Source organism: Papio anubis, chromosome 13 (assembly GCF_008728515.1).
Source record: "Papio anubis isolate 15944 chromosome 13, Panubis1.0, whole genome shotgun sequence".
Lineage (NCBI taxonomy): Eukaryota > Metazoa > Chordata > Mammalia > Primates > Cercopithecidae > Papio > Papio anubis.
The window spans coordinates 932,903-953,179 of record NC_044988.1 but is presented as its reverse complement, the minus strand read 5'-3'; the positions used below and the strand labels follow the sequence as shown (position 1 = coordinate 953,179).

Sequence of the window (20,277 nt, the reverse complement as noted above, 5' to 3'; positions counted from 1 at the left end):
TTGTTCAGAGTTGTTAGGGAGTGTGAAACTCCGAGCTCACAGCAGCAGGCAGCAGACCGTCACGTTTCCCAAGGATGCGGGCAGAGGAGTCTGCCTCAGAGACACCAGGGAGGTGCCCAGGCAGCGGGGCTGGGCGAGGGACCAGGGACACTGTGGGACAAACGGGATTGGGCCGGGCCCCCAGATATCATCTCCGCCTCCTGGGAGGGAGAAAGGCGTGCCTCATGCACGGAGGCCACGGGCTGCACTGTGTGATTCCAGGGATGTGTTGAGGACGTACAGTTGTTACATATCCTGTGGATTAATTGAATCCAGATTCCCGAAGTCCAGTTCTCTCACTCTCTCCCTGCTCCTTTTTCCTTCACTCCTTCTCTGGGAGCTGCTGTCACTGGTGTTTTTCATTTTGTTTTAAAAAGACCCAAAGTGAGGAACGAGGCCCGAATCTAAAATAAACAGGAAACAGAACTTTTCTATGTGTATAAAATATACATACACATACCGAGTCCCACAGAGCTCCCCACCTCAGCCCACAAGCCCTCCTGCAGAGGGAGCACATTTGGCCACGCAGACAACGCGGCCTGCCGAGTCCAGCGACCTCCGGGAACGAGATCGCCCCGCGAGGCCGAGGGTGTACACTCGTCTCTTGCACTTTCTGGCACTGGGCATTTTTTGAATCCACAGGTCATAGGAGGCTAGTGTTAGCAAAATTTATACAGATGTTGTTTTATTTTTATAGCTCTCCTCCATTTACTGGGTGGCATTTCCTTCAGTGTTAACAACAGAGGTTAACTGCACACAGGCGTGCATGGGGATTCTTGCCAGGTTTCTCCCCCTTCCCCTCCTATAAATATGTTTCTCCAGATTGTTCATTCTCTGCCTTGGCTGCAGACGGTCTTTTAGCGTTCAGATTTAATTGGTTCAGCCAATTCCTGGGCCATCTGCAGAACTGTGTTTGTTATAAACACGCCAATGATTGCATCCTCTGATAAGTGCACATTGAAAGAAATCAAAGGTGTTCTGATGGGATTTTCGACACTTTCAACAGTGGGCATTCTGTCCTTTGTTGTGATGCTGGTGCGAAGCTCGGCTTCTGTGCTCTCAAGGCAGAAGTGTGTTTACCCCCAACCCCATTCTCAAAGGCCTCTGTTCTTCCCGTTTTTGTAGTTGACTAAACAGCGTCTGGTGGACGCAGATGGCATCATTAATCCCAGCGCTTTCTACATCTACCTGACGGCTTGGGTCAGCAATGACCCTGTCGCGTACGCTGCCTCCCAGGCCAACATCCGGCCGCACCGACCGGAATGGGTCCACGACAAGGCCGACTACATGCCTGAAACAAGGCTGAGAAGTAAGTAGTGTTTGATCGGGGGCGCTGGGAGCTTACAGAGGTGCCTTCCCTGGTTCTCCAAACTCAGCCACAGCCTTCGTCCGTTGACACTACCCAGGGTTCAAAAGTGTAAACAGAACAATCAATTTCTTCTCGTTTAAAACTCCGGGAGACAGACAAGGATGTGTAATGGGATACAGCCCCACACTCTATCACGTTGGGAAGTAAGCGTCTCATCTCCGTGCGTAGCTTCAATGCTAAGACGCTCATTAGGCACTGCTCTCGCGTGCCAGCTGTTCCCTGTGAACACCGGGGACGCCTCCAGGTTGAGTGTTATTTTACTATTGCAGAGTTTTATCGCTGAGGATTATATGTTTATCTTCACTTTGTCAGCTCTGGTGTTGAAGGGATTTTTGGCACATCGGGTCATTCCTATAAGCCACCAAGCACCTGCACTCTGTCAAAGCTGTTTAAACCAGAGCGGAGAAGTCTGTATACAACAGTGTCCTCTTCCTTTCACCTCTCAGCCCAGAGTTTGAAAGGTGGTTCTGTGTGGACTTCATTTGCGTTTCTAGCGGAGACATTAGTAGCGTATGCTTTGGATACCGGGCCGGGGAGGATGTGAGAGAGAAGACGGGTCCCCTTACAAACATGGCTGGAGACTCAGCGAGTAGTGCTTCCCGGGATCTAAACCCCAGAGCCCTGTGGCAGGCAGCCAAGGCTTGTCTTAATGAAAATTTATAGTTGAGATTATAATAGGGCAAATCATGTTTAGCAAGTCAACTGAATGACCCCAGAGGGTCTGGAACACACAACGGCAGTAACTAAATGCTTGTTGTGTAAGGATTTCTTCCCCTGTTGCTGAAGACTTAGCATTGCATTAGAAAAGAAGCATACAAGGTTTAAGTTTGTTCAGTCGCTAAAAGGATAAGTTAAGCATTTTTCTCAGGAAAGCAGGACTCTCGAGTTATTTTGCTCTTGGAGGTGATTGAATCAAACTGCGTGAACTTGGTATTTTCATGTGTGTCAAGAGAACAAAAAATGTTCCCAGAATGTGAGCCTGGAGTTTTTAGACCCCTCAGAAAGAATGACTGCTGGAAGATTAAAATTGAATGTTAAAAAATACGCAGATCACAGAGTTAAACGTTTTTAAACCAAATGGGAAGATTGTAAAGGCCTGGAGGCTGTGATCAGCATTGTTTGTCCTTTGTATCATGTAGAAGAGCAGTCAGTAAGCTTTCATGCAAAGTTCTTCTCTCTTTCCATTGAAACTGGGATGCTCCTCTCCCCTGGGCTGCTCCTAACCTGTGCCCTTCTCTGTCCAGTCCCGGCAGCAGAGCCCATCGAGTATGCCCAGTTCCCTTTCTACCTCAACGGCTTGCGGGACACCTCAGACTTTGTGGAGGCGATTGAAAAAGTAAGGACCATCTGCAGCAACTATACGAGCCTGGGGCTGTCCAGTTACCCCAACGGCTACCCCTTCCTCTTCTGGGAGCAGTACATCGACCTCCGCCACTGGCTGCTGCTGTTCATCAGCGTGGTGCTGGCCTGCACGTTCCTCGTGTGCGCCGTCTTCCTTCTGAACCCCTGGACGGCCGGGATCATTGTGAGTGTATTATAAGGGGCTTTGTGGAAGTCAAATTCCTTTCAGCATAGCTCTTTCTGCAGCCGGGAAGTTAGGTTTATGTCTGGGCCTCTGGAGGAGGGTATAGCTTGCATCATCCGTAATATGTTTATTCTACTGGAGGTGGTGAGGGCCATGGTTAAGGTGGAACCTCTAATGGCCTCATTCTTAGGTCCTCTCTCCCGTAGCTTGAAGATTTTTGTGGAAAGATAGGGGACTTTTTAAAGCACACTTTCCATCACAACTCTGAGCAGGTATTAAATCAAAACACTCAAAGCCTAGCTCATTTTTTCTTTAATTGAAAAGTGTCATTCTGTGACCTCATCCAGGCCTAATAATAACATAGCAGGTTCTTCTACATTTAACATGGGGGGACAATCAGAGAAGTTAGGACAGTGACATATGGAGAAAATGATTTTGTGTGTTTTAAGTCCCGGGGGAAAATGATAAACTAATATTACGAGCCTGTTTTTTGGCATCCCTTCTCCAAAATACTCTCAGATTTGACGTAAGTTTCATGTAAAGTCCAATAAAACCGTGGCAGTGTTTAAATTCTGTGAACTGTGGTGTAGCCTTTAAAATGCCAAAATTATAAAAACAGAGGCCAGATTTTGTGTCTGCACCCTGAGTCTGTGCAGCAGGTACGTTAAAAGGTAAATGTTTAGTCTGTGAGAGTTTTCATGGCACTTAGCAATTGATGTTGTCCATCTTTCATCATTCCTTCCCCTCCCTCCACCGCTGCCCACCGCCCACCCCCAGAAAAGAAAGATCATTTTTCTCCTTCTCTTCCATCTGGGTAACTTCTTGTTTATTTGTATCTTCTCCCCTTTGGACCAAGAAACCCCAAATCTTAACTCACAGATTTCATTTCCATTTCCCCACAAATTTTTACAAGGAAGATGAAAGGCAAGAAGCTTTTCCTTGGATTTGGCAATCGGCTCAGTCCACCCCAGCTGTCCCCAGCTCTTCAAAGTGCAGGGGTCCTGTAACCTGACACGCGTCAGCTGACGACGACCTCCCCGCTTACCTGGCCCCCAGATCATCTTCACTTACCCTGCAGGTTCGCCCACAAAAGCAACACTACTTTGACCTGCAAGAACTTTTATTCACCCCGTCCCATCCGCTTTCTTTAGAACGGAGAGTGAGGCAACCAAATACTTAATGATGGGTTCACGGATGGTTTCTGACGGCTGAGACTCAAGAGAAGGAGAGATGGATCTTGTTGTAATCTAGGTGACATTCGTAGCTGAGTGGTGCATCCCTGCTAGTGTAATTCCTCGTGGATTGCTGTGGTGGAGTCGTTCTGTATGTTTTTTGCTGTCTCCCTTCAAAGCGGGAAGATGAATTAGGCAGTAAAGGTGGTGTCCAGAGTTAAAGCAAGTCAGTCCGTTCATTGTTTTGATCTGAATCGAGGACACCTTAGCCCTCTGGCGGCCTCCCTTGTGGGCAGCCCCGGAGGGTGACCTGCCGGCCCACTGACCACTGTGTGCCCCACTCCAGGTGATGGTCCTGGCACTGATGACGGTCGAGCTGTTTGGCATGATGGGCCTCATCGGAATCAAGCTCAGCGCCGTGCCCGTGGTCATCCTGATCGCGTCTGTTGGCATAGGAGTGGAGTTCACCGTTCACGTTGCTTTGGTATGGGAGACGTTTGAAGCAGAAACTTTGTGAAAAACAACGGCTCTGTTTGTTTCCAAGTGGGAACCTTGGCATTCTCCCTGTGCATGGCAGCGAAGAGGCCTCCGGGCACAGGGGCTCCCTAGGAGAGTCTGTGAGGTTTCTGGATTCCTTTCCCTCGAGGGAGGCTGAGGAGAGGGGTGCGGAAGGTACATGGCAGTGGGCCCTGTCAGCCGTAGGCAGTGCAGGGTTGGTGTGTGGGAGTGGGCCTGGAAGGGTCGTGCTCACCTGACGTTGACTGTCGTTATACCCCCATGATTCCTGACATTGTGACGTTTGTTCGTAAGGCAGATGATGCGGTGAGTGTGTGGGTGGGCATACACAGTTTTAAAAACAACAGGAACAGTGGGGATAAAATGAGACCATGCTCACAGGCTTGGGGATGGCATCATTGAGGGTGAGGTGAGCTGGCAGCCAAGGAAGTACCCTCGGGCTTAGGAGTGGAGGCTCCATTGTTCAGCCCTGGGGAACTGGCTCTTCTCCCTAAGCCCACCCAGCTCCTCAGACCTCCCAGCCTCTGCATTCACGACAGCAGAAAGTAAGAGAACCAGTGTTGCTTTCAACAGACATTTTTTCCCCTCTCTTTTTCTATGCCTTGCCCTGTGAATGCTTTGTTGGAGGTAATTAAACTTCAGAAGGAATCTTTAGCCCAAGAGATAAATCTGTCGTATACTTTTATGAAAGAATTATTCAAAACCTCACAACTGTGTAAATTATGTTCCATCTGCAGATTAGAGCCTAAGAATTTGGGGTTATCAGTAGGCATTCAATAAATAAATGCATTCACCTATTAAATACCGAGGTACGAAATACCCTAGCTAGGAAGCCAGCACTGGGCTTGGACCGAGTCACTTCCGCCATTGCTTTTGCAGTCTCCAGCGTGGGTTCCCTTTGGGCTCCGCACACGGCACACGCATGTCTCCACACAGGCCGCAGCCTTGTGCCTTCTGCCGTCTCTCCAGGGCTATTGTGATACAATTGAGAGATTGTAAACTTTTGTGTTTTGGAAGGAACGCTTTGTTGAAGTTATCCCATTTTTTTACAGTGTATCATAAAAAGCCAATAATACAGAAACAATATTCTCTAAATTTTGAGCCTGCTCAAATTATTTTCTTCCTTTGAGCTGGGAGGAGGGACTATTTTTTAAAAAAGAAGAGTGCCAGCCTAGAGTTTAGAAAACCCATAATTCTAATACAGTTCTTCAAAAGGGAGATAAATTTGCATGTGAGTTAAGAATCCACAAGTTATTTTATTCTGATGCAAATGGAAACCACCTTTTTTGGAAGCTAGCATGGCAAACAGTTCCCCAGAGCAGATTTTTACCATGGAAATGCTCACTATAGTCTCTAAACTCCAGGACCTCGAGTCCAAGCCATTTTCAGTATTCTTATTCTCCGTGTGAAACTGCATTTAGAGTTGCCAGTTACTGCTCTTTTGAGGTTTGTAAAATGGTGGAATAAGGCTGTGAAGAAGTCTCTTCTTCCACGGATGTCTTCGGGAAATCAGTGGGTTCCCGTTCATTTGCTGTCTCGATAATACAGAAGCAGCGTGTGACGGGGTCATCACAGCGTGGCCCTTATGGCCTCGTGGCCCAAATACGACGTAAGGCAGCATGGCTAAAAACCCCGCTGGTGCCTTCTGCCAGGAGCCGAAGGCAGCCATATTGACCCTAACATCTTTACCAGCTCTGAAAGAGTAGAACCTGCTTGAGAGAAAAGTATGAAAACTCTTAGCACACCTTTGTATATTGGTATTTTTTCATCTGTTAGGGAGAACGACCGTCTCAGTCCTTCTGCGGGTAGGTAAGGCGTAGAAACGCATCCTGCCAAAGACACCCAGTGCTCTCCTCTCGGCGTAACGCGGAACAGCTTGAACCTCAGAGAGAGAACTTGTGCCAGGCTTAACACGCCCTGCAGGGGTCACACGTTCAGGCCAACAGTCTGATCTTCCAGAATCTACTCTGCAAAGTTCCCATTAAGTATCAACAGCATTCCTGGCCTGGAAGAGCTTTAGGACTGCAGGAGAGACAGGGGTGTGTCCACACAGCATTCGAAAGGGCTTGATTCAAATGTACAGTCCTGTGTATTTCTTGCAATACTCTCATAGTGCTTAGATGTACTACAAACACAGCCTGAAACAGCGACAGAAGGTCTCACCTCTGCATAATCGTGAGGACGTGTGTGTAGCACCCAATGACTTGGGACACTGAGCTAAGCTCTTGGCCATCCAGTGCATTAGCCAGGATCCTGTTGCTGTGGGAATTGGAGGTCTCACCTGTGAGTGGGGTGAGATCATTTAAGCAGGGGAAACTTAGGGGTGAGTAGCAGTGAAAAGAAGGGGACATTTCTGTCCATTTTATATAGTTTTGGTTTTACTGTGTTCAAGATTTATGTCAACACCAAATATGACCCAGTGTCATGAAGAGGTCATCTTAGTTTAAGTCTAGATGCAGCTAGTTGAGCTACTCTGATTACACGTTCTAGCAGCTGAAACAGCAAGGTGTGAGCAGTTCTGAGAGCTTGTAGCATTTAGAACAGAGCTGAGCACTTACCATATGAAGTCCAGGAACCTGATCTTGTGAACATCCTCCTTGCACAGGCCTTTCTGACAGCCATCGGTGACAAGAACCGCAGGGCTGTGCTTGCCCTGGAGCACATGTTTGCGCCCGTCCTGGACGGCGCCGTGTCCACTCTCCTGGGAGTGCTGATGCTTGCGGGATCTGAGTTCGACTTCATTGTCAGGTAAGCAGGCGTGTGCAAGGAGACATGTTTTAAAAATCATTGTTATTGGGCCGGGTGCAGTGGCTCATGTCTGTAATCCTAGCACTTTGGGAGGTCGAGGCAGGTAGATCACAAGGTCAGGAGTTCAAGATCAGCCTGGCCAAGATGGTGAAACCCCATCTCTACTCAAAATACAAAAATTAGCCAGGCGTGGTGACGCGCACCTGTAATCCCAGCTACTCGGGAGGCTGAGGCAGAGAACGACTTGAACCCGGGAGGCAGAGGTTGCAATGAGCTGAGATCGCACCACTGCACTCCAGCCTGGGCGACAGAGTGAGACTCCGTCTCAAAAAAAAAAAAAAAAAAATCATCATCATTAACTCAGGCGATCTTGGTTGCTTATTTCCTTCTGTATCTGGTAGATTGCAGCATCTCGTCATTGTGACTCTGCCTTCTTTTGAATTTGTTAACTTAGAGATACTCAGAGGTATGAAGACAGGTTCTCTTCTAGAGCTGTCTTGGGGAATATCTTGGAAACAGAAGATAAAGGGTTTGGGCCTGGCAGCAAGGACAATTCCACAGCTTGAAGCCAAAGGATCACCCAATAGGTGGCCCATTATTGGTGTCTCGGGTTAGAAACATCGGTAGAAAGAGATGCCAGATTTGACCGATGCTCCCTCTCCTTCAAACTGTAGAAAGGAAAGCTTAACAATACCTAAATTTTTCACCTGACTTTATTCTTCTAAGAAGTGAAAATGATGTGCCCAGATTTCATATTCAAGTCCCCACAATTAGGAAGCGTTCAGCATTGGACTTTGGTGTCAACTCTTGGGAATCTAAGCCTAGTTTGGATCTCAAGGCAAGTCATTTCCAGTTGATTTAATTAAGAATATGACTTTGTGAAATATAAAAGAACAGTGAGTTTTCCTTCTGAAAAGAATTTGAGAACTGCAGAGGAGGAAGCCACTTGCTATTTTGAGCAGCCTCCATAGCTTTGTGAGGGAGCTGCTCTCGGATGGAACCCTGCTGCTTTATGGAGCGCTAAGGCCAGAATCCCCCATAAGTAAAAGATAGTCCAGGATTGGAACCGTGACAGGGCACAACCAGCTGTGAGAAGCGATGGGTTTGTTTGGCTTCAGTGCTGCGAGGTGGCGTGTGCGTCAGAGAGAGAGAGAGACAGGCTTCTCGTCTTTGAGTAAAAAGAAGACGGTTTCAACTAGAAGTTTTAGCCAAAGTTTTATTACGGGAGAAAGATGAGTCCATGGGTTGGCCTGTGGCAAAGCCCACTGGGCGGTTTGGCATCGTGGAGGCTGCCTTCCTAGAATGAGTACCAAGCTTGCTTGTTGCAGTTTTTGCGTAGAGTGATGGTGAAGTGGGATCGCTGTAGACCAGCGCTTCTCACACCGATGTGCTGAGGAATCATCTGAGGCTAAGTGCAGGGCTGATTTCGGGGGTCAGGGGGCGGGAGGCGGGGTGAGGGCTGGGTCTGCATCTCCAGCTACCTCCCTGCAGTGTCCATGGAGCTAGACTTCTCAGCACAAACTACTGCTAAGCCAGCAAGCCAGTTCCTAAATTCTGTTTGCCAATACCAAATAGATCGTTGCCCAACTGAGTTAAATGTTTTGGTCTACGTTTTATTTATTTTAGTTCTTAGTTTGATTTTAGCTTTTCCTTTGTTCTTAGTATCCACTTTTTCAGGCACTGACGTATTATCGCTATGATATAAAAGCCCAATGTCAAGTAGAGTTTCTTCTGCATATTTACTTTCTCATTTAACACAAATATAACAAGCACCTCGTAAGTGCCATTTGCACAACAGCAAATAATGGGGACCCCCCCATATCCCTCTGTGTAGCTTAAGGTCTTTTGGGGGCAGAGACGAGTTCACAGGCAAAACCAGGGGAAATGCAAGGTGTGCTGTGGTCTCGTGAGTTTACAGGAGAGTCTCACTCAGCCTTGTGGGGGACGCTGAATGAGGAAACTGAGCCTGAATTAGAGCCCCCAGCTGGAAACCCGGCAGCCAGGATCCCAGCACTCTCCTGTCACCGGGGCTGTTCCCGCCCAGAAATATCAGGGTTCCTCTTTCAAGCACTTAAAAGGGCTTCCCATTTTCTAGAACGGGATGGATTAACCTGATGAAGGCCTCACCAAGGTCAAATACATGAGCAGACACTGTATATGCTGAGCCGTCAGAAACCTAATTGGCCTGTTTATGCTTCAGCTAGATGGATGGGATGCAAATGTCTTAATGTGGCTGCTGATACGTGCCCCAGCCGAAAGTTCCAGCAGTTTACATTAGACCAAGACACTGGCTGCTTGGCTTTTACTAATGCAGTTCAGAAGTTTTGAGTGTTTACAATAGCTGCGAGGTATTTGTATTTTTGCAGGGATTCTCTCTCCTTTCATCTGATGTCAAAACATATATAGACACGGCAGCACTGGTTGCCTGTTTAATTTTATGAACCAGAGGACCATTAACAGATAGATATCTTGCCTTCCCTCTTCCCAGAACATCCTGATTCTCTCCCCCACCCCAGCCCACTTCCATCCGAGCTGCCCCAGAAATCATTAGTTCCAGAAACGCATCCTGTGTGGAGTCCGTGCCCTCCAGCCGTGCACAGTGTCCGCCAGAGGCTGTCCCTGGCTGACAGGTTTACCTTGGTATTCATGAAGGATTCCAGACCTTAGCCCTCAATGGTGGGAAAGCAGAACTACTTGTGCACTCTTCTCCTCTGCCATGGTGCTGCGGCCTTTATGTTTGAATTGGCTGACGCAAAACAAGAGTATTCAGAGATGCTAAATTGTTCAACAAAAGATTGGCCGGCAGAGCAGCCCCGCCATTGTGGAGCGCCCTCGCCCAGCACAATGCCCCCGCTCCCACAGATTGGGCAGCCTTTTCTTTGCAGAAAGCTGGTTCCTGTGTTCTAAAAAGGTTGCAATTGGAGCTATTTGGTAAAACTGGAACTCACAGAATTCTAGGCAGAAAGTTGTGATTAATGAAAGCCCAGGGAAAGCCTTACCTGATACGCTAGAGACTTAATTAGAGATTCTGCCGTAAGATGCAGAAGCATTTCACAGTGGATTAGCAGCCTGCAGAAGGGGCTGCTTTTCCTCCTGGGCTAAATTGTTTAAATTCTACACCCTTCACTTCATTTGTTTGCTTCTGCTGGGTTTTCACGAGCGGGGCCCCTCGGCATTGTGTTTGTGCTTTCAGTCTGCCCAGCCATTCAGGTCGCATTCCATATTTTTGTGTTTGTGTAACACATTCATAAATAACATTACATGCCATCAGAGTTCAGCAAATTAACAAACTGATTTTTTTTTCTTCCCTTCATGAACTAACACTCTGGGTTGTGGAATGTAGTCCTCAAAGCCATAAGGTAAAGAAACAAAAACAAAAGCTCACCTTGTGTTGAATGTGAACTGCGGTTGGATAACAGCCGCTTCAGCGGGTGGGTTTTGGTCATTTCTGGCGTTGCCATGCTGCCGTGTCGGGCACACGGAGGGTGGCGCGATCCACCCTGTCACAGCGCCTGTTCCCGTTTCCTCTCGATCTCCCAGGTATTTCTTTGCTGTGCTGGCGATCCTCACCATCCTCGGCGTTCTCAATGGGCTGGTTTTGCTTCCCGTGCTTTTGTCTTTCTTTGGACCATATCCTGAGGTCAGTAGTGACACGGGGATGTCCCACGTGTAGGCCGGCTGAGTGCTGTGTTTCCTGTGCCGCTCTTCATTTCTACACTTAGCTGCCTCCCCACTTGCTGGTCGTTCTTCAGTAAACATCTGGGGCCTGTCAGTTTCCTCCTCGGTGTGCCGGCTTTGAGGGCTGGAGGGCGGGTTTGGTTCGGTTCCTCTCAAGCAACCTGTTGCAGCCTGGGTCTTACAGATCTTTGTACAGTAAATGAAGACTTTCCCCTTGAGATACATAATCGGACTTCACAAGGGTAAAAAGTACACATCCCACCTTTCCAGTGTGGAGCAGAGGACAGTTCTGCTCCAGCTGCGGGACCAAGGATCCTCCAGGTGGTAGAAAGGGGGAGGCTAATACGGCACAGTGCGCAGGGCCCCAGGGCAGAGGACAGAGGCCCCTGAATAACACCACGCTTTGAACTCTGAGCGTGGCCAGCAGGTAAATGGACAAGAACACTTGTAACATGGAATCCCCTTAAATAGGTGTCTCCAGCCAACGGCTTGAACCGCCTGCCCACACCCTCCCCTGAGCCACCCCCCAGCGTGGTCCGGTTCGCCATGCCCCCCGGCCACATGCACAGCGGGTCTGATTCCTCCGACTCCGAGTATAGTTCCCAGACGACAGTGTCAGGCCTCAGCGAGGAGCTTCGACACTATGAGGCCCAGCAGGGCGCGGGAGGCCCTGCCCACCAAGTGATCGTGGAAGCCACAGAAAACCCCGTCTTCGCCCACTCCACTGTAAGTGACCCTGCGGAACGGGGAGGGAGGGGTCTTCCCACCGAGGTAGTGGGCCCGGTGGTCCCGCGGGGCTCCTGTCCGCTCTGCGCAGCACATCACGCAGGCAAATGGGATGCAGAGATAAAGTACAGGCTAGGTCAGATCATAGGAGATGGCCAACATTCAACTCTTTTCAACTATAAAAATGCCGTCTTCCTGTGGTTTGATCTCATAAAGGATAAAAAAGGGGCAGGGCCAGTAATGTCACTGCACAAAGCAGTAGCATCTGTCCTGTTCGGGGTGAGGACATTTGGGCTTCAAAGGCCAGAGATAAAACATTCTTTGCCTTTCCCGCCCCCCCCCCTTAAGGTGCATGTCATTTGAGTGATATTTTCTAAAAGCAGTAGTATTTTTATTGCCCGCAGAAGTAAGGTTTTTTTCTTCTCTCATTTCTGTTAGGTTTCATTGCCCTTGACACAACGTTCATTATTATTGTCTAAATACTTGACCGTAGCTTTTGTAGCTCCAAGCTCATGTTCCAGGTGGCAGGAAAGAGCAGAGAGGCCGAGAACCACCCCTGAGTTCTTGGCCTTCAGTGATTCAGGAGGTCACCCAGAGCCTGGGGGCCCCTCCTCGGAGGGCCAGGGACCTGGGTCCTTCCCTCTGCCCTGTGCTCCCTGGGATGGGCTCAGCCCCGAAAACTCAAGGAAGGCTCTGAGGCTCATGTTGCTCCACTGAGGACCCCCTGCTGTCCCTCCAGGAAATGGGTGTTCCAGTCCCAGGCCAGAGCAGCCCTTCCGTGAAAGAGAGAAAGGCCAACCAAATAACCTGAATTGTCCTCCTCCTACCCCCCGTGACGACCCCGCTGAGCTGCAGTGTGAATCTGGTTTTGTTCAGCGGGAGCCTAAAAATAGGTACAAGCTGAACGACTTTGAAGTTGGTCACGGTCCTTTTGATTGATGTGGCCACTGTGTTGCTCTGTGCTTTGTATAGAGACGCAGAGACCAGATTCTTCACAATCAGATGAAGCGGGCTGCCCGCCACAGCCCTCCGCGGTGACGAGAGTGCCCTCTGCTCTCAAGGACGGGAGCCACCGGCCACACGTGGCTGGGAGCGCTTGAAATGTGGCCGGGGCTACCGAGGAGCTGGATTTCGGATTTTAGTTCATTAAAACTGAAGCAGCCACATGTCTGGAGCGGCTGCTGTGTTGGACAGAGTAGGCAGAGACAGTCCTGCCAGCGTCCTGCACTCAGGACAGCCAGGGCCGCACACTTAGCAGCTTTGGGAGAAGAGCAGCTCAGGGCCTGCAGGACTGGACAGGGTAGGGGGGCAGCAGCTTGGATGCCCTGACCACAGCCCACATTTATGGGCAACAGCAGTACGTGTCCAGCCAGCTGTGTCAGAGAAGGCCTGGAAACAGGATTCAAACAACACGCTCCTCTGCCAGGTCCTGGAGGTTATTAGAAGAACGGGCTTTTCTTTTGTGGGTGGAAGGCCCCCATGGGCTCCCCCGGGTTGACTGAGTCTTTGGTGAAACCCAAGGAGGGAGGTGTGGGAGCTGCGGGGACCATGCCCAGCCTGGGGCAGACCCTCCCCCATCTTCTAACCCACCCTTGCCCTCTGCAGGTGGTCCATCCCGAATCCAGGCATCACCCACCCTCGAACCCGCGACAGCAGCCCCACCTGGACTCAGGGTCCCTGCCTCCCGGACGGCAAGGCCAGCAGCCCCGCAGGGACGCCCCCAGAGAAGGCTTGTGGCCACCCCCCTACAGACCGCGCAGAGACGCTTTTGAAATTTCTACTGAAGGGCATTCTGGCCCTAGCAATAGGGACCGCTGGGGCCCCCGCGGGGCCCGTTCTCACAACCCTCGGAACCCAGCGTCCACTGCCATGGGCAGCTCCGTGCCCGGCTACTGCCAGCCCATCACCACTGTGACGGCTTCTGCCTCCGTGACTGTCGCCGTGCACCCACCGCCTGCCCCCGGGCCTGGGCGGAACCCCCGAGGGGGGCTCTGCCCAGGCTACGAGGGCTACCCCGAGACTGACCATGGCCTGTTCGAGGACCCCCACGTGCCTTTCCATGTCCGGTGTGAGAGGAGGGATTCGAAGGTGGAAGTCATTGAGCTGCAGGACGTGGAGTGCGAGGAGAGGCCCCGGGGAAGCAGCTCCAACTGAGGTGTGTGCCACTGACAAGGGCAGCCGAGGGACCTAGAGCCAGGCGGAGAGGAGGGCAAGGTTCTCCTGGGGTTCTCGGCATCGCCGAGGGGCCGCGGCACTCGGGCACATCACACGCTGGACCCCAGTGACCTTTTATCCCCAGAGCAAGGCTGATGTGTTGGAGTTTTGTCATCCTTGGGGGACCGGCCCAGCTGCACACCAGGTCTCTTCCCCTGCTGCTGGCCTGCGGAGGGTCGGTGCGGTGCCACAATGGCACCAACAGCACCACCTTTTACCTGTGCCAGTCTGTATGGAGGTGCATGCCACAGCGAACTGGTCACATGGGAACGCATCCGTGTAACCAGCCCCCAGATGAAGGGAGAGGTCACAAGCAGCCCTCAGGGACCCCTCAGGCCCACACCCCACTCTCATGATTTCTAATACCAAGATCACTCCCGCCTGCTTTTGTACTTTATAAATATGGACTCGCACACCTCTTACTCTGTTCAACTTCCTTTTTTGTTTCCTTTTAAAGGGTGATTAAAATCTGAAGCAAAGAGGCCAAAGATTGGAAACCCCCCACCCCCACCTCTTTCCAGAACTGCTTGAAGAGAACTGCTTGGAGTTACAGAAAAGACGCCCTGTGCCAGGACAGCAGTTCACTGTTACTGTAACCGATTGTATTATTTTGTTAAATATTTCTATAAATATTTAAGAGGTGTACACATGTGTAATATAGGAAGGAAGGATGTAAAGCTATGATCTGGGGCTTCTCCACGCCTGCCCCAGAGTGCGGAGGCCACAGCGGGGCCTGTCCGTATTCGAGCATTGGGCTCCATGCCACAACCAAGCTTCATTAGTCTTAAATTCCAGCATATGTTGCTGCTGCTTAAATATTGTATAATTTACTTGTATAATTCTATGCAAATATTGCTTATGTAATAGGATTATTTTGTAAAGGTTTCTGTTTAAAATATTTTAAATTTGCATATCACAACCCTGTGGTAGTATGAAATGTTACTGTTAACTTTCAAACACGCTATGCGTGGTAATTTTTTTGTTTAATGAGCGGATATGAAGAAAGCACGTTAATCCTGGTGGCTTCTCTAGCTGTCGTTGTGTGCGGTCCTCTTGTTTGGCTGTGCGTGTGAACACGTGTGTGAGTTCACCATGTACTGTACTGTGATTTTTTTTTTTTGTCTTGTTTCTCTGCACTGTCTGTAACCTTTAGTAGGCTCTGACCTAGTCAGGCTGGAAGCGTCAGGATATCTCTTATTACTTTGTGCTGGTGAGGGCTGGCCCTAAACATCCACCCAATCCTTTCGAATCAGCCCGGCCAAAGCTAGATTCTCCTTGTGTCCACGGCATCTCTTACGATCGTTGGCTGCCATCCAGGACCCCAGTTTGTGCTTCAGGGGAATAAGCTCCTCCTCCCGGATCATTGTGATGGATGCTGGAACCTCAGGGTGTGGATGTGGAGCTCACATCAGTTCAGCATCGTGGGTGTTAGAGAATTGGGTGACATGCCTGGTGCCGAGCTTTGGCTGGGCTCTGAGAGTATGTACACTCTAAAAAGGTGCAGCATTGTGCCCCTCTCGCAACCAACATACACACGACCCCTCCCCCAACACCCCCAAATTCAAGAGTGGATGTGGCCCTGTCACAGGTAGAAAAACCTATTTGGTTAATTCTTGGCCCACAATCACCCAGAAATGATGTTTTGAGTCCCTGTAGTTTAAACTCCCTCTCTTAAATGGAGCAGCTGGTTGAGGCCTTCTGGATCCGTTTGCATCTTCTTTAAAAATAAGCGGTGAGCATGCTTTGTGGTGGTGCAGAGGCAGGCATTCTGTAGGATAAGAGCTCCAGAGGGGTTCTTCGTGCACCAGCGTTTAGGGTGCGCACTTCCTAAATAAATCCGAACATCGTCTCCATGCTCCCCGTCATTAGTGCTCTTTCAGTGTGATATGGGAAAGCAGGTGGGTAGATACACCCCACTGAAGGATGTAGGCAGGGGCAGGTCTCAGCCAGGCATATTTTTAAAGTTGCTTGTGTACTGGTTCTCTTCTTTTGCTCTGAGGTGCGGGCTCCCTCACCTTGTAGCCAGAGACCAGCACATGTCAGGGAAGCACCCAGTGTCGGCTCCCCCTCCAAGTCCACACCAGCACCTTGTTACCAGAAGTCAGAGGAAAGGGTGGGGTCCCTGCAGGGCTGAAGCCTGAGCTACTGTGAGGCGCTCACGAGTGGCAGCTCCTGTTACTCCCTTTTAAATTACATGGGAAATCTGAATGGAGAGGTAATGGACCCCCAGAAATACCCGCAGCGTAGTGACCTCAGACCCTGATACGCACCACGAAACTCTAAGACGCAGATTGGGAGCCGCTTGTGGCCGCTGGCTGTGTGTGTGTGTGACTCTGCTGGGGACCCTGGCCACCCCCTGCTGCTGTCTTGGTGCCTGTCACCCACACGGTCTGCTGACCTCACACCCAGCTCTGCTCAGAAAACGTGTCCTGCGTGGAGGAGGGACGATGCGAAATTCTGAAGTCGACTTCCCTCTGGCTCCTGGCGTGCCCTCGCTCCCTTCCTGAGCCCAGCTCGTGGTGCGCCAGAGCCTGTGCGGCCCCTGATTTCTGCACGGTGTAGAACTTCCTCCCATAGTCACATTGGCAGAGGGAGAACTGGGGGGCTGGCAGGGAATTAGAATTTCTCTCTCTTAATAGTTCTATTTTGTCTGTCCTGTTTGTTCATTTGGATGTTTTAATTTTAAAAGAAAAGAACTTTGCTGATATTTATAATTTTGTATCATAAGAATGTTTTCCTCTACAGTATTTGTCATGCCAGTTTATAACAAAAAAAATGCAGGGATTTTATTTCTATTGGAAACATTACAGCTATGTTTTACTTTTGGACAAAATTTTTATTTGTATAGAGTGCTTACTAATGTTAAATAGTTCAGAGTATATAACATTGACATTAAGGACTCATGGTAGGTTTTAGGGTAAGGAGTTTAAAGGAAATAAATATTCAAACTGGGTCTCATTGCCAATTTTGGTGGAAATGAGTTTGTGTCATTTCAATTACAAAGATAAAAGTATGCCATATAATTTATTTATATGAAGATTTATTTTTGTAGTGTACATAGTAGTCATCAAGTCTTTTGACAGAAGTATATTTTTAAAGAATTTATATGTGATGAATCCATAATGTCTGGAACTTTGCTGAGACATGAGTGGGGCACAGTTTTCATTGTAAATTACAGCAAGGAAAGAAAATGTTTACCAGTGTTAAGAGAGTCAGAGCAGAATGGATATTCATGCGATTGTCAAGTGTTTATTAGTTACCATTGGTGACCTAGCATGCTTCTCATTTCAAACCTTGGAAGGTGAAAATGTACAAACTCTCTAAATATTAATGTTCAAACACTGATAGAAATTCTAACATGAATAAAAAATAATATAACTTGTTGGTTATATCTTTGTTTGTAGAATGCTTTTTTTCCTGAAAATACTTGGGAGAGGCAGTCAGTGTTGGAGCCATTAGAAACTGTTGTTTCATCTTGCTGACCTTGCGACACTCTTTTTTGCTGTGTCTGATGGAGACAGTTTTATGTTTTTCTCCTTTTTGTTTTGTATAAATAGTGGGTACAAGCATAGCTCTGTTACATGGATGTATTACAAAGTGGGGGCTGAGCTTTTAGTGTGACCATCATCCAGACAGTGTACACTGTACCCATTAATTCATTTCTTACACCCAGCCCTATTTTTGTTTTCTCATACCAAGAAACTTCCTAAGTTAACCATCAAAATTTGTCCTTCTGTCATCTCTCTTAGCATACTTATTTCCCTTAGGTGATGCCTAATAATGAGGGAACATAAAGAAAGCCAAATTCAAAGATGATCCTCATCAGTGAAGGTGTCATACTTCTAACCAGTGTCAAAGATAATAGGGAACTGATTGAACCCGATAAAGAACAGTCGTTAACTGTTTCCTGGTACGCAATGATTTCATCATAGGCATGGAGAAAAATACGGCCAGGAATATCATGTCCACGTTACAGCTGTGTAAGCAAGGAGAGGTGGGGCTGAATAAGGTCCCCACTGCTGTGCGCATGGGCGAGTTGCAGAGCGGTCAGCGAGCCACAGCCAGCTGGCCATGTCCTGTTGCACAGGTTTACGAGGAGACAGCCATGCCTGTTGCAGCACATATTGTTGATGGCTGCTTTTCTGCCGCAACAGCGGAGTTCAGTAGCTGCCACACAGACTATGGTCTGTGGAGACTGTGATATTTACTATCTGGCTGTAAAACCCCTGCCAGTCCGTCTCTAGACAAGGTAACATAGGCCAGTACTAGTCAAGTGTGGTCCATGAATCGCCTGCCTTGGAAGCTTGCTAGAAAAACCGAATCCAACATCGCCCCAGACCTACTAAATCAGAATCTCGGAGTGAGGTCCAGGAATCTCTGCTTTAACCGTCTGTCCTGGGGGTTGTGATGCACCAGCAGAGGTGACCCCAAAATTGCAGCCGAGTGTGGCCAGGTTCTATCATTTGGCTTCGGCTCCTGGGCCAGTGCGGGCTGGATCTGGAAACAGCACAGAGATAACGACTCCACTGTGCAGTTCTTTCACAAAACACATGCTCCTCTGTGGGTGAGCCCAGGCCAGAAGCGTGGCTCTTACGTCTGAGAGTCCAGAGTGAGGAATTCCCTTCTTAGTGCTCGCCCCATGGTGAGGGAGGACCTGGGTGGAGAGTGCAGGCCCCTTTCCTAGAGGGGAGGGGGAGCCACGCCAGGCCAGACCCGCTTCCGCCCTTCCACGGAGAGGGCTCCCTGTCACCCACTTGACTGGCTTGGGCAAGTCTCTTAAAACCCCAGAGCCTGTGTGTCCTCATCTGTAAGTTAAAGACATAAGTATCCCTTGAAAACTTCCGAAGCGTGGCAGCAGTGATGCCGGTGACAAGGTCTGGACCTCAGGGACTGGCCAGAGTCATCTGAGTGAGAATCGGACAGCCCCGTCCTGAGGACGCCACTCTGAACCCCAGTTCAGTCACCAACTCTGCCTCAGGGTTCCCATCGTGAAAATGACAAGGGCTCCCCATAGAAATGATGGGCACTGCTATGGGAATAGTTCGTGTTTACTGAGCCCCTCTTGGGAGGCATTTGAGGTAGCACAGCAAATTCTGACCAGGTAATGTTCAGGTAATACAACGCCCTCAGTACTACACATAACAGATAATTTGGCTCATTTAAGTTACAGAGAATACGTGCTCCCTGAATCTGAATATGGAAAATAGTAGTTGCATTAATTGGAATTCAAACTGGGACAGGCTTTCCCTAAGACATGTTTAATACCACCAAAATGGCCATTTGCTACCATCCAGTTTTATATTCTTAGTTAGCTAACTAGCTAACTTTTTAACTTTTAACCACGTTGGCCTAGGGAGAAGTTTTTAATCAGACTTGTGCCCCCAAATCCACCATATTTATTCAGGACTTGGGTCAACATAGCGCTCCATTTTTTTTGGCACAACAGAGGTATTTCACGGCGTTGTGAAAGCTGTGTCCTGCTACATCTCGGCAGCAGCCCACTGTAAAGGCAGGTGTTTCATTTTTGGTAACTGGTAACCGGCCTCCCCAAAGGAGAAGTGGAGATGGTCTATTAATCATCTGAGAAGAATATTTGCCAAGTTTTAATTACTTTTAACGAAGGCTGCGCATAATGAGAACACGCCTTGAACATGAATCGGTTTCATCCTTTGCACTGTCGTGAAGGAGGGCATGTCAGGTACCGTTTTCTGCGTAGGTTCCCTGCCAGGAAATTCCAACCACTGCCACCAGAAGGATCTGGAAGGGATATTCCGGCCTGTTAGGAACATGGTGGGCCTCAGGAAGGGTGAATTATAGAGATGGCCCAAATCAAGCTTGGTGTGCATGGGAAGCACATACAGAAAGCGTGCACATCAGCACCGCGAGGTGGTGGGTGTATCACGGATTCCTGCCCGCTCTCGGGGAGGTCCCTTTTCGGGGTGGGGGGCAGAAGGAACAGGGCCCTCAAGGTGACAGGCTGTAGAGAAAACCAGTTTTGTGAAGACGGTGTTTGCCCTGAGAATGAGTCGGGCCCCTGCGAGCGGTGCCACCCTGCAGAGACAGCCGCAGCCGCAGCCGCAGTGCCAGCACTGCCACGCGAGCATGTCTCACAGGTGACCCTGGAGTGGCACGGGTTTGCAGTGCATGGATCCACTTATACGTGCATCTTCTTCCCACTCTGCCTACCCTGAGGCAGCAAGACCGACTCCTCCGCCTTCCCTCCTCCCCCTCCCTCTGTTTTTCTTCCCTCTCTCACTTTCCTCCTCCTCCTCCTCTTCTCCCTCATCCCC

General features: G+C 49.2%; 1 protein-coding gene across 5 annotated transcripts in view; it reads left to right on the top strand.

Annotated features, from left to right (window-relative positions):
• The window catches only part of PTCH1 (patched 1), a 74,342-nt gene extending 56,966 nt beyond the window's left edge, over positions 1 to 17,376 (top strand). For 4 of the 5 annotated variants that reach the window (XM_021927735.2, XM_031653995.1, XM_009189240.4 and 1 more), the window contains exons 17-24: positions 1,165 to 1,348; positions 2,653 to 2,933; positions 4,452 to 4,589; positions 7,227 to 7,369; positions 10,910 to 11,009; positions 11,519 to 11,773; positions 13,379 to 13,928; positions 14,445 to 17,376. In XM_021927735.2, coding sequence (XP_021783427.2) covers positions 1,165 to 1,348; positions 2,653 to 2,933; positions 4,452 to 4,589; positions 7,227 to 7,369; positions 10,910 to 11,009; positions 11,519 to 11,773; positions 13,379 to 13,927 — 1,650 coding nt within the window. In that variant the 3' untranslated portion in view covers position 13,928; positions 14,445 to 17,376. Of the gene's footprint in view, positions 1 to 1,164; positions 1,349 to 2,652; positions 2,934 to 4,451; positions 4,590 to 7,226; positions 7,370 to 10,712; positions 10,729 to 10,909; positions 11,010 to 11,518; positions 11,774 to 13,378; positions 13,929 to 14,444 lie in introns of all 5 variants that reach the window. The other variant, XR_002517711.2, reaches the window with a different exon arrangement.
• The last annotated feature ends 2,901 nt before the right edge of the window (positions 17,377 to 20,277 follow it).